At 40.6% G+C, this 13,968-nt stretch overlaps 1 protein-coding gene across 6 annotated transcripts in view; it reads left to right on the top strand.

Annotated features, from left to right (window-relative positions):
* Positions 1–1,918: 1,918 nt before the first annotated feature.
* The window catches only part of DHX40 (DEAH-box helicase 40), a 45,303-nt gene continuing 33,253 nt past the window's right edge, over positions 1,919–13,968 (top strand). For 2 of the 6 annotated variants that reach the window (XM_045376078.2, XM_005583868.4), the window contains exons 1-8: positions 1,919–2,092; positions 2,919–3,086; positions 6,486–6,631; positions 9,096–9,215; positions 9,708–9,935; positions 10,156–10,222; positions 11,285–11,416; positions 13,137–13,236. In XM_045376078.2, the coding sequence (XP_045232013.1) occupies positions 1,981–2,092; positions 2,919–3,086; positions 6,486–6,631; positions 9,096–9,215; positions 9,708–9,935; positions 10,156–10,222; positions 11,285–11,416; positions 13,137–13,236 (1,073 nt within the window). In that variant the 5' untranslated portion in view covers positions 1,919–1,980. Of the gene's footprint in view, positions 2,110–2,918; positions 3,087–6,485; positions 6,632–9,095; positions 9,216–9,707; positions 9,936–10,155; positions 10,223–11,284; positions 11,417–13,136; positions 13,237–13,968 lie in introns of all 6 variants that reach the window. The other 4 variants (XM_074019094.1, XM_074019093.1, XM_015437884.3 and 1 more) reach the window with 3 other exon arrangements.

The raw sequence follows: 13,968 nt of genomic DNA, 5'->3' as shown, positions 1-13,968 counted from the left end.
GGATCATCATAAAGGTTTCCATCCTGTTCAGTAGGCTGAAGAGAAGGAGGAGGAAGACAAAGGGTTGATCTTGCTATCTCCAGCTTAGCAGGTGCAGAAGAAAATCTGCCTACAAGTGAACCTGTGAAGTTCAAACCTGTATTGTTCCAGGGTCAACTGTATCGGAAAGATCTGACTACTATGAGCTAAGTGGTAATCATCATTGGTCTGGAATGGTGATTTTTAGAAAGTGACTTTATTATATCACTGATAGAGATGCCCTATACCAAAATACTGAGATTACCAATACCTTGCCTGTACTACAAACGTATTTTTGCCATTTTGGTTTCTGTTTCTATATTTTGAATTCTGTTTCTGTATTTTGAATTCCTAACATGATCCAGAAGGCTGGGAGATGCTCCTAATGAAAGAGAGAAACCTGGAATATTCTCCTATTTGCCAGATTGTTTCCTCTCATACCCAGGTTTTGAGATATAAAGTTGTCACAAAGTTCCAACTTATTTGGTATCATTCAAAATCTGATGAGCTTGCATTTTAAGAAGTGTTGATCAGTCCCATTTAAGAACAGTTGGTATGAGTTCACTTTATTTTACTTTATTTTTTGAGACGGAATCTCACTCTGTTGCCCAGGCTGGAGTGCAGTGGCACGATCTTGGCTCACTGCAATCCCTGCCCCTAGGTTCAAGCGATTCTCCTGCCTCAGCCTCCCAAGTAGCTTGGATTACAGGCACGTGTTACCACACTCGGCTAATTTTTTTTTTTTTTGTATTTTTAATAGAGATTGGGTTTCACCATATTGGCCAGGCTGGTCTCGAACTCCTGATCTCAAGTGATCCACCTGTCCCAGCCTCCCAAGGTGCTGGGATTACAGGCATGAGCCACCATGCACGGCCGTGACTTCACTTCAAATGAGCACAGAAAAATCTGGGGGTCCAACAGCCTTATGGCACATCTTTTGAAGCCTGGTCAGACAGTGGGGTCTTTAGGTGATGGTGAAGTGACAGTTTTGAGTTGTTTTCTTTGGTAGTAAGTGTTGGTTAATTCTCACAGCAGGAACAATTCAGGAGTCCAAGAAACAATCTTGTTCACATTGCATTGATTTTGTTACAGTTGACAATAATTTAAAAATTGGCAGGCTCTAGAACAGAAAGACCTGTCCCCAAAGTACCTTTTCTGAAAAAGTTGCCCTGCCTCAGATGTTGTGTATCTGTTGAACTTTTCAGCTACTGTGGTTTCCAAGGAATGCACCTCTATCAAAAATGAGCTGAATTCCTAAGTCAATTATTCATTCCTCCATTTCAGCAAAGTCAACAAATATTGACAGCCCACCTTGAATCACTGGGACCCTGGATGTAGTGGCGTTTACATATTCCGGCTCTTTTGGGGGGCTTTACAATCTAGCTGGGCAGAAGAGGAAACATGCAAATAAATTAAATTCAGGGTCCTGTGAGGGAAATGAACAGCCTCGGCAACCTAAGTTTTTATAATAACATAACTAAAAGCTCGGCTCCACAGCTCAGTAGCTGTGTGCCTTGGACAGGTCATACCAGATCAGGAAAGGTGAGGTGAAAATGAGTTGCCAAACGCAGCACCATGGTTCCAGCTCCAGGCAGAGGGTCACATCGTGTCAGGTGTGCGAAGACAGAATAGCCTGCAGAGACCACTGTGGCGTTGAAAAGAGGTGTGGTCGCGACCTTTGGCGCCGCAGAGGCGAAACAAGAGGGGGTCTTCGGGCCCTCAGGTATGCCTCAGCCGCCCGAGGCGAAGCGCACGTGACAGTTGGCGGGAAATCCCTGGGGGTGGAGCCTTGGCTCGCGGCCCGGCCGCCCCGTGTCACGTCATCGAGCAGCTCCCCCTCCCTTTGCTACAAGTCGCACGCGCGGAAGTAAACACCTCTACGTCATCAGGGCGCGTCCTCGCCTTTCCCCTCCCATCTCCTCAGATCGGTGGACGTGCTCGCCTCCACTCGGGGCCAGGTCTATGTCCCGGTTTCCCGCAGTCGCGGGCAGGGCGCCAAGGCGGCAGGAGGAGGGTGAGCGGTCAAGAGACCTCCAGGAAGAGCGGCCCCCGGCTGTTTGTATCGCCGATAGAGGTGCGGTCCGCGGGACGGTACGGAAGCCAGCGGGAGTTACGGCGTGGGGGTTTTGGGGGGGATGAAAGTACGCCTTTGGCCGGCTGAGAAGAGTAGTGAGGAAGCCGTGGCGTTCTTCTGGCTTTCCAAGCCCGAGGCGAACTTTGCGTCCAATGAGCACTTTGCCTTAGAGGGGGGCGGTCCCAGATCCAAGTTGGGCGAAAACCTTACTGGGGGGCGAAAAAGTGAACCCCAACGCCCGAAATGCATTCTGTTCTTAAACAGGCTCACAAACCCTTTGTTCTCTACCCATTCATCCTCCCCCCTCCTTCGTCGGGCCGCCAGCCTGCCTTTGGGTACGGTATGAAGGGAGCCAGTTTCCAGGAGCCAGTTTCCATGGTTACCCACCACTTGGCCTTCTGGGATATCAGTCACTCTGAACAGGGACCTAACTTGAACCATGAATCAGAAGCAAACACAGGTGGCTTCTAATCCAGCTGAGAATTTTCTGCTGTGTTCCAGTTTTTGGTCTATTGTTAAATAAAATTGGGTTTTGTGCTTCTGTGTAAGTATACATGTGTATACGTTGCCTTGAGCTATACTTGCTTTGTAAAGTACTTTGAGTTACGCGTGAGCAAATGCTCAAGTTGCTGAATTTCACCAAAAAGTTGTTCTGGGCTCATTAACCCTCACTTACAAATTGTACATGAGCGATTTAACTGAGAAGTCATGGATGATCCCTTCCAGCCCTAAAATTCAATATTGCCTTTCTGGTTTCAGTCCTGAGAAGTTGAGTCAGAGATATCTTTACAAGTCTTTTAATTGACTTGTTTTTCTGTTATTACAGAAGAGAAAGGATGCACGTCCCAGGAGGGAGGAACTACTCCAACTTTTCCTATTCAGAAACAAAGAAAAAAGATTATTCAAGCTGTGAGGGACAATTCATTCCTTATTGTTACTGGAAATACAGGAAGTGGTAAAACAACTCAACTTCCAAAATATCTGTATGAAGCAGGTGATTTTTTTCTGTTCTAACATTGGAAATATTTTTAAAATATCCTCTTTTTAAAGGCCAGTAGGACTTCTGTACTCCATGGTTGCCTACTATTTGCTTTATAGTCCCCCTTCTCTTGGCACACCCCCTTCCCCTGTGTCTCCCTCGCTTCTTTATGGTCTATTTCAGGTTCAGGAATTAGTTGGGATGGCAGATTTTCCCATTTTTAATTACCATAATAATCTCAAATAGAATTACATCTAGATATTAATTCCATTTTATAGAATAAGGTTGTCTAGCAGTAAACTATTAACCATTGGATACTGAAATAATTTTGAGAGGGAAGAGATATGTGATATCTGTTGCTGCCATTAGTACTTCTTGGTTCTTTCTCTAGAGCATTATCAAGTAAATATTTATCCCCTGACTTTGCCAGCACAAGCCAACTAACAAATTACCTTTAAAATATGTTAAGTAAAATTAATAGGAGGCCTTTGGTTTGGACTGATCCCCCGCACTAGACCCAACAGACCAAACCAAAATGGAGTTACTCATACTGAAGTTCCACGCCACCAAGTCTAGAAACTAAATTTTTCATCTAATCTCCTGAGAAATCAGGAGAAAGAGATAATAGCCAAATCCCCAAACAGACCAGTTTAAGCCAGCATCAAGAAGTTTCCTCTGCTTTAACTTTTACAAAAAAAGTAACTTTGAAATTAGCAATCTGCCTTTTATTTTCTGTTTCTACTTTCCCTTAGCCCTTTTCTGTCTATACAATCAGCCTCCTCTGCTCAGCTCATTGGGACACTCATTCTATTTTATGAGACGATGGGTTGATGTGATTCCAGAGTTGGAATCACAAAAGCCAATTAAAAATTTTTGGTCGGGCACAGTGGTTCACCCCTGTAATCCCAGCACTTTGGGAGGCCGAGGCAGGCGGATCAGGAGGACAGGAGATGGAGACCATCCTGGCTAACACAGTGAAACCCCATCTCTACTAAAAATACAAAAAGAAAAATTAGCCGGGCGTGGTGGCTGGTGCCTGTAGTCCCAGCTACTCAGGAGGCTGAGGCAGGAGAATGGCGTGAACCCAGGAGGCAGAGCTTGCAATGAGCGGAGATCGCGCCACTGCCCTCCAGCCTGGGAGACAGAGCGAGACTCCGTCTCAAAAAATAAAAAAATAAATAAAAATAAAATAAAATAAAGTTTTTTAGGCTGGGCGCGGTGGCTCAAGCCTGTAATCCCAGCGCTTTGGGAGGCCAAGGTGGGTGGATCACGAGGTCAGCAGTTTGAGACCAGCCTGGCCAACATAGTGAAACCCAGTCTCTACTAAAAATACAAAAATTAGACATGGTGGTGGGCGCCTGTAATCCCAGCTACTCGGGAGTCTGAGGCAGGAGAATTGCTTGAACCTAGGAGGCGGAGGTTGCAGTGAGCTGAGACCATGCCATTGCACTCCAGTCTGGGAGACAGAGTGAGAGTCTGTGTCAAAAAAAAAAATTAAATTTGTTGTAATTTTGTCTTTTGACAAGTGTCTTTCAATATGACAGAACTTTCTGTTGTAAGGTTTGTAAAGAACAGTATTATATTGGATATGATTTGCCTTAAAAAAGAAATATATTATTCTAATGCTTCAAATCTAAGGTGCCATCTATTAAGATATATCACTATTTTATATGCAGTAATCCCCTCTTATCCTTGGGAGATGCCTTCTAAGACCACTCAATGCCTGAAACTGCCAATAATACCAAACCCTGCATATACTATGTTTTTTCCTGTACATACATACATACCTATGATAAAGTTTAGTTTATAAATTAGGCACAGTAAGAGATTAACAACAACCACAATAAAATAGAACAGTTACGACAGTATACTGTAGTAAAAGTTCTGTGAGTGTGGTCTCTCTCTGTCTCTCAAAGTACTGTAATTTTGGATCTCCATTGACTGTAGGTAACTGAAACATTGGAAAGCAAAACCAAGGGTAAAGAGGGACTACTGTATTAGTAAGAATGGAAACACGCCATCAATTTTAAGATGCAGCTCCATTCCCAAAGATATTAAAATGCTATATGGAAGGTGTATAGCTATAGATATAGATATAGATTTTTTTTTTTGAGATGAGATCTTACTGTGTTGCCCAGGCTGGTCTCAAACTCCTGAGTTCAAGCAGTCCTCCTACCTCAACCTCCTGAGTAGCCAGGGTCCTGAGTAGCTGGGATTATAGGTATGTACCACTGCTCCCAGCAGAAAGGTGGCATATTTAAATCCAGTTTTAGGCCGGACATGGTGGCTCACGCCTGTATTCCCAGCACATTGGGAGGCTGAGGCAGGTGGATCACTTGAGGTCAGGAGTTCAAGACCAGCCTGGCCAACATGGTGAAACCCCATCTCTACTAAAAATACAAAATTAGCTGGGTGTGGTGGCTTGCGCCTGTAATCCCAGTTACTCAGGAGGCTGATGCAGGAGAATTGCTTGAACCCAGGAGGTAGGGGTTGCAGTGAGCCGAGATTGTGCCACTGCACTCCCGCATGGACAACAGAGCGAGACTCTATCTAATAAATAAATAAATAAATCCAGTTTTGTGGCAAAGGTAAATTTATTTTGGGAAATGTGTGGAATTTTATGAATTCCTATGTGTCAAAATTCTTGGCTTACCTTTAGAGTAGATTTTTAGACAGAAAAAACAAAACCAAACAAAGCCTGAAATCTAATTTTAAAAATGTATTTTTTACAAAAAGAATTAGGTGTGGTGGCGTGCGCCTGTAATCCTAGCTGCTCAGGAGGCTGAGGCAGGAGAATTGCTTGAATCCGGGAGGTGAAAGTTGCAGCGAGCCGAGATTGCGCCACTGCACTCCAGCCTGGACGACAGAGCAAGACTCCGTCTCTTTTTTTTTTTTTGGCCGGGCATGGTGGCTCACGCCTATAATCCCAGCACTTTGGGAGGCAGAGGCAGGTGGATCACCTGAGTTCGGGAGTACGAGACCAGTCTGACCAACATGGAAAAACCTCGTCTCTACTAAAAATACAAAATTAGCCAGGCATGGTGGCGCAAGCCTGTTATCCCAGCTACTTGGGAGGCTGAGGCAGGAGAATCGTTTGAACCTGGTACGTGGAAGTTGTGGTGAGCTGAGATCGCACCATTGCACTACAGCCTAGGCAACAAGAGTGAAACTCCGTCTCAAAAAAAAAAAAAAATACATACATATATATATATTTTTTGAGTGGTTACTAATATGTATTATTTTAAATTAATATTTAAATTTTCATAGTGCAGACGTAGCAATGTGTTTTTAATTTGCAGGATATTCTTTTGGAAACATTCAAGCAGTTTTGTATTCATTGGCCAAAAACAATTTAGCTCTAATAGAAAGACAATTGCTAACATTGTTGTATTTCTTTATCTCTGGTTTTGATAGGGTTTTCACAACATGGTATGATTGGTGTAACTCAACCACGAAAAGTAGCTGCTATATCAGTTGCTCAGAGAGTAGCTGAAGAAATGAAATGCACTTTGGGATCCAAAGTAGGATACCAAGTTCGTTTTGATGATTGCAGCTCTAAGGTACAAAAGTCTTGTTGGTATTTGTTTCTTTTCTTTTTTGGGACATGGCCTCGCTCTGTCGCCCAGTCTGGAGTGCGTGGCACAATCATGGCTCTCTGTAACCTCTACCCTTCTGGGCTCAAGTCACCTCCTACCTCAGCTCCTTGAGTAGCTGGGACTACAGGAGCATGCCACCATGCCCAGCTAATACTATAAACTTAACGGAAAGAGTGGAGAGAGTTCTGAAAGATTTTTAATTTCAAAATTCAATATATATTTTAAATAATTTATTTTTGTCATTCATTGGTAATGCTTTAGCTTTCAAGTGTCTGATATTCATTCCATTTTCTCCTTCCTTAGTTTATAAATGACAGTTTATTTTCTCAGGATTCTCTTATTTATGTTTTTTAACTGTAAGGTTTCTTGACATGTAGATTTTTAAAATGCTTTATTGTAATAAAATATATATAACTTAAAATTGACCATTTTACCATTTTGATATACAATTCAGTGCCATTAAGTATGTTCACAATGGGCTGGGTGCAGTGGCTCACTCCTGTAATCCCAACACTTTGGGGTCCAAGGCCGGTGGATCACCTGAGGTCGGGAGTTCAAGACCTGCCTGATCAACATGGAGAAACCCCGTCTCTGCTAAAAATACAGAATTAGCCAGGCATGGTGGTGCATGCCTGTAATCCCAGCTACTCAGGAGGCTGAGGCAGGAGAATGGCTTGAACCTGGGAGGTGGAGGTTGCGGTGAGCTGAGATCGCACCACTGCACTCCAGCCTGGGCAACAAGAGCAAAACTCCATCTCAAAAAAAAAAATGTGTTCACAATGTTGGGTAACCATCACCATTTCTACTTTCAGAACTTTTTTTTATCATCCCAAACAGAAACTCTTATCTGTTAAACAATAGATTAAAACCCCCATTTCTCCCTCCCCCTAGCCTCTGGTAACTTTTTTTTTTTTTTTTTTTTTTGAGACAGAGTCTCACAGTGTTGCCTGGGCTGGAGTGCAGTGGCGCGACCTCCACGCCCTGCAACCCCCGCCTCCCGGGTTCTAGTGATTCTCCTGCCTCAGCCTCCCAAGTAGCTGGGATTACAGGCTCCTACCACCATACCCAGATAATTTTTTGTATTTTTAGTAGAGATGTGGTTGGTCTCAAATTCCTGACCTCGTGATCCGCCCCCCTCAACCTCCCAAAGTGCTGGGATTACAGGGTGAACCACCGTGCCCTGCTGTAACTTCTATTCTACTTTCTCTATCTACAAATTTGCCTACTCTGGGTACCTCATACAAGTGGAATCACACAGTATTTTGTACTTTGTGTCTCTCTTATTTCGCTGATTATGTTTTCAGGTTCATTTATTTTGTGTGTTTGTATTCTTGAAGTCAGTGGAAAGCTGAGTTAACAAAATCAATCAATTAACAAAATCAGCAAGTGTTAAGCATCTTCTATATTCATGGCACCAACAAATTTAAGATTTTCTTTTTAATAGTGAATATTATAATTTATATTCCCTGCGAATTTCTTAATCCTGTCCCAGCTACAAAACAATCCCTGGTTTACATATGTTCCCTAATAGGAATGGCCATCAAATATGGCACAAATTGACCCCAAAAAATACTATCTTTGCCTTCCTAGTGGTCACTGTTTTTTCTTTCTTCCTTCCCTTGTTTTATGGATGTCATTGCTGTTATTCCTAGCCTTTGGACCTTTTACTCACCCTGTTTTAATGCTTGTTGAGTAACACATTTTTATTTGGAGATAGTGTCTTGCTCAGTCACCCAGGCTGGAGTGCAATGGCATGATCTCAGCTCACTGCAGCCTCTGCCTCTCAGGCTCAAGCAGTCCTCCCGTCTCAGCCTCCCAAGTAGCTGGGACTACAGGTGTGCACCACCACACCTGGCTAATTTTTATATTTTTATTAGAAATGTGGTTTTGCTATGTCGTCCAGGCTGGTCTTGAACTCCTGGACTCAAGTGATCTGCCTGCGTCAGCATCCCAAAGTGCTGGAATTACAGGCTTGAGCTACCGTAACACATTTTTTAGTAGGACAGTGGGGTAGAGAAGAGGAGAGAGTGGGTGGAAAGTATGCACCTACCATTTTCTCATTTTCCCTGAATCTTCTGAAATAGGGGCTGAGTCAGAAAGATAAATCTCATTTCACTGTTGTTTCCCACAACTTGCTCACCTAATGCCATTGCATCATCTTGCCACTTTCCTCTGACTTTATTGTATCTCCTTATTGGTGATTTTTGTTGCTTTGTCCAAGAGTACCCAAGTGAGTTATTTGTCCCTTTTTTTGTATAGACAGCATGCTTTGTGACTTACCATCATTTTGTCTACATAAGTTAGACTATTTTATGTACCCTTTTGTTTAGTCAGATTGGTTTGATCACTTAATGTTTGTACCTCTTGAGGAAAAATTTAGTTGGGAAAGTAGTGGTGAATTTCTGTGACTCTGCTATTTGAACATTAGGAGACAGCAATCAAATATATGACTGATGGATGTTTACTGAAACATATTCTTGGAGATCCAAATCTTACCAAATTCAGTGTCATTATTTTGGATGAAGCCCATGAAAGAACTCTAACTACAGTGAGTATTTTTTTTTTTATTGTTATTAGCAAGTAGTTTACTTGTTTGGGTAGCTTTTTACTATATAGAGAATTGCCTCCTCTTACTTTTTAATTTAATTTAATTTTTTAGAGATAGGGTCTTGCTCCATCACCCAGACTGAAGAGCAGTGGCACGATCATAGCTCACTGCACCCTTGAACTCCTGGGCTCAAGTGATCCTCCCACCTCAGCCTCCCGAGTTGCTAGTACTGCAGACGTGCATCAGCATGTCTGGCTAATTTTTAAGAACATTTTTTGTAGAGACTTTCATTTTGTTTCCCTGGCAGGTCTCAACCTCCTGGCCTCCCACCTTGGCCTCCCAAAGTGCTGGGATTACAGGTGTGAGCCACTGCACTTGGCTCTTATATTTTAATCTATTAAAATAGGAATTCCTTGGATAGAATAGCAATGTATTTAAAATAGCTTGGTTGTTAAGTGCTTGTGACTTACTAGAAATTTACTTTTCTTTCAGGATATCTTATTTGGTTTATTGAAGAAGCTATTTCAGGAGAAGTCTCCTAATAGGAAGGAGCATTTAAAAGTGGTGGTAATGTCAGCAACTATGGAATTAGCCAAGCTCTCTGCATTCTTTGGAAATTGTCCAATATTTGATATACCTGGAAGGCTTTATCCAGTCAGAGAGAAATTCTGCAATTTGATTGGTCCACGAGACAGAGAAAATACTGCGTATATTCAAGCGGTATTACTTGGCATTCATTTAATGTCTTTTTTTAATATCTGTGATTCTTACTAATTAGGTAGTTTGATAATTCGTTTGTTCCCTACTATTTTAATGACAGCCCTCACAGGTCCTAGAATTTTTAAGAACCAAGTTTAATTTTTCTGTGGGTCAAGGGAAGTGGTGGTAAGGGAATGACTGTATTTGCACTAGCATATTATGCCTGCATTTCTTGCTTCAGATTGTGAAAGTCACCATGGATATCCATTTGAATGAAATGGCTGGAGACATCTTGGTTTTTCTGACTGGTGAGCATTAGTATCAAGTTAAAAAACTTACTATTTGTAAGTAAGGAATGTGACACCCAGTAGAGTGCTACCTTTGTTGGGAATTCTGTGCCCTTCTCAAGTGTTGCCCTAGCTTTTTTTGATTATCTGAATAATTTTAGGTAAAAGATATATAAAAATTGTAGGCTAGCTGCCAAAGAGAATTACATATATGTATGTCAAAGACATAATAGTATATATATATTTTATGTCAAAGGCATAGTAGTGTGTGTGTATATATATACACACACACACCCATGTATATATGTCAAATGTCAAAGACATCAGGCTCATTAGTAAATATATGTAAAACACACTGACCTTTTAATTGAAAGAAATTAAATAGTTAAATATTGTTTTTATTGGTCTGTCTTAGATAGAAATGTAACCTGACTAAACAGACCTGGGTTAATTCCATTATTTCAAAGGACATCTCACCAGGTTCTTCTTTGGGTGGTGGCATTGTGGCCTTATGTGTGATAACAGCACATAAGGTGTAAAATCTATGTATCATAGACAAGCATGTGGCATTTTTGGAGATCAAAAATAAAATAGTTAAATCCTAAACTAGTAGTGTAACTTTTCAAGTAGCAGCACCCTCCTAATAGGAATTAGTAGTTTCCTTGTTTACTTTTTTCCTCTGCCTTGTACTAATGTCAGAAGTGAGGGATTGTAACAATCTTTGCCTTTTGGAGATTACTTATTTTGAAATTTACCCAAATGCAATAGCACCTGGACTAGCTTTTCCCCTTTGTTAACAATTTAGTGAGTCTTCTCAAATACTGTGTTAACAGGGTGAAAAACTTGAAGATGATAAATATTTTTATTCCTTTAGAGATTTAAGTTCCTTAGAAACTGATGTTTCTTCTACTTCAAATTTTTTGGTTGAAATATGTTACAGCTTAGGTGTTCATCTCCTTTACTTTAAATGAGAGATTTACAATAATTTCTAGGCAAAATTAATTTTAATATTGACATTTTCTTTATTCTTAAATTAATTTTTCTGTTCAGTTGCTGAATTTTTTTTTTTTCTTTCTGTTTTAGGCCAGTTTGAAATCGAAAAAAGTTGTGAGTTACTTTTTCAGATGGCAGAGTCTGTTGATTATGATTACGATGTTCAAGATACCACCCTCGATGGCTTGTTAATATTGCCATGTTATGGATCTATGACAACAGGTAATTTCTCATTAGAATAGAAAATTTGATTTTTTAAAAAAACTTTTTATTGAATAATCAGGTTTACAGAAAAGCACTCAGGTCTTAAGTGGTTAGGTTAAGTTTCACAAACCAACCTCACCTTTGTAACCCACATCTAGATCGTGAAACAAATCAATGAGAACCAGCATTCCTTGAGAGAAGTGATTTTTGCCTGAAGTCTTTTTACATTTCACTTTTTCGAGAGCCTTGGATATCCCCCTTATTATCGTTAAGAGTATTGTTTCTCCTAGCAAAACAAAACTATTGGTGAGAATTCTTTGAAATGAGGACAGTAGTTTCTTGCTGGTATTACTGTAAGTCAAACCTAATTTGCCATTGCCGCAGAATTTTTAGAAATTGTATATATCCAGGTATATCTAAGTCTAAACACAGTGGATTGTTTTCCTTTTTTTTTTTTGTAACCGAGTCTCATTCTTGTCACCCAGGCTGCAGTGCAGTGGTGCAATCTCAGCCCACTGCAACCGCCACCTCCTGGGTTCAAGCGATTCTCCTTCTTCAGCCTCCCAAGTAGCTGGGATTGCAGGTGCTTGCCACTATGCCTCGCTAAGTTTTTTTTTGTTTTGTTTTTTAATAGAGATGGGGTTTTGCCATGTTGGCCAGGCTGGTCTCAAACTCGTGACCTCAGGTCATCTGCCTGTCTTGGCCTCCCAAATTGCTGGGATTACAGATGTGAGCCACCATGCCCAGCTGTGGATCATTTTCCTTTTAAAGTAGCCATGCCTTAGTCTGCTTTTCAAGCATGATCCTGTTCTTTGGTGAATTTCAAGAGCAGATACAAACTCTTGATTTGACACTTTGGTCATAGTAAATACTGTTGAATGAGGTTTAGAATTTGTTTTGTAAAACTTTTATTATGGAATTTAACTTGTAAAATTAAAGGGAAATTAACCTTAGCCTCCTATTTGGAGTTGGAATTAGCATTTGAATGTTTTTATATTTTACGTGTATGTGTATTAACAGCTTTTGTTGATTGGGTGATTCTTATCCCTATATTAACAAAGTTTTGGAATATATGTGTCAATAAAGAACATAGATGTGTTATTTTGGAAATCTCTTTTATGATGATATTAGCTCCTTTCTATTGAAGCATAGATATCTATTTTAGATTTTTACATCTTCAGGGAAATTCTTAGGATCATTGTTTCAGGTTCTCATTGTTTTCTCAAGATTTGGTTCACCAATGCTTTTATAATTTACTTTGTAACTGATAAAAAAACCCATTATGTTTGGTTTGTTGTTAACCATTAACTAAATATATACATAGACATATGTTTTTCTGTACAGAGTAAATAATTTCATCTTTCTTACTGCCACATTGAAAATAATGTTCTGGATCTTCTGTTGCCTCCGTTTTTTTTTTTTGTTTGTTTTTTTGAGATGGAGTCTCGCTCTATCACCCAGGCTGGAGTGCAGTGGTGCGATCTTGGCTCACTGCAACCTCTGCCTCCCGGATTCAAGCAATTCATAGAGACGGGATGTCACCGTGTTAGCCAGGATGGTCTCGATATCCTGACCTCGAGATCCTCCTGCCTCGGTCTCCCAAAGTGCTGGGATTACAGGCGTGAGCCACCGCACCTGGCCTAGAAACATGACTTTTAGTGAAAAATTGAGTTTTTCGAAACTTGAGTTTGACACATGCATGTTTTAAATTGGTATTTTCTTTTTATATATACTTTAGATCAACAGAGGAGAATATTTTTGCCACCTCCACCTGGAATTAGAAAATGTGTCATATCCACCAATATTTCTGCAACATCTTTGACAATAGATGGAATCAGGTATAACTTTTGAACTTTCTCTTAAAGTCAAGGAAACCTATCGTTACTAAACATTAGCTAAACATTACTGAGTTTGCTTTTCTGTGCCCTCCACTAATTCCCTTCTCTCCTACTTTTTAATGTTCTTAACATGTAATCACCTATTTTGTTTTGTAATTGATTGCTTTGAGCAGGAAATGGAGTAGGAGGTACATACTATATTCCTCTTCACCCTTTTTTTTTTTAGAGACAGGTTCTCATTGTGTTGCTAAGGCTGGAGTATAGTGACTATTCACAGGCATGCAGTCATAGCACACTACAGCCTTGAAGGGAGATCAACCAATCCTCCCGCCTCAGCCTCGTGGGTAGCTGGGACTACAGGCATGTGTCACCATACTTGGCTGTTCACACTTTTTAACTGCTTGGCAACTTGAAGCTTCCTCTTTTCAAATTTAAGATTATGTAGATTATGTATAATGCTTCATGGGTTTCACTAAATAGGAAGCCAAACCTATTTTTCTGTACTCCCATTGTAAGCATATACCTTAGATGATTTGATATTTCCTTCTACCTTGCAGCCTCACTTGGTAGAGTTAGTTGTATATCCAGTGTTTATCTGGATGTATTGTCTCTGACTTTTTATCTTTTTGTGAAAATTAACTATGATTCAGGTCCCTTATCTTTTCTGGATGTAGTAAATAGTGCTATCAAATTTTTGAGTAAATTTAGTAAGGGAACACTAAGAAATTTTAA

This window comes from Macaca fascicularis, chromosome 16 (assembly GCF_037993035.2).
Source record: "Macaca fascicularis isolate 582-1 chromosome 16, T2T-MFA8v1.1".
Lineage (NCBI taxonomy): Eukaryota > Metazoa > Chordata > Mammalia > Primates > Cercopithecidae > Macaca > Macaca fascicularis.
Note: the sequence above shows the minus strand (reverse complement) of the source record. Positions and strands in the feature narration are given on the sequence as shown.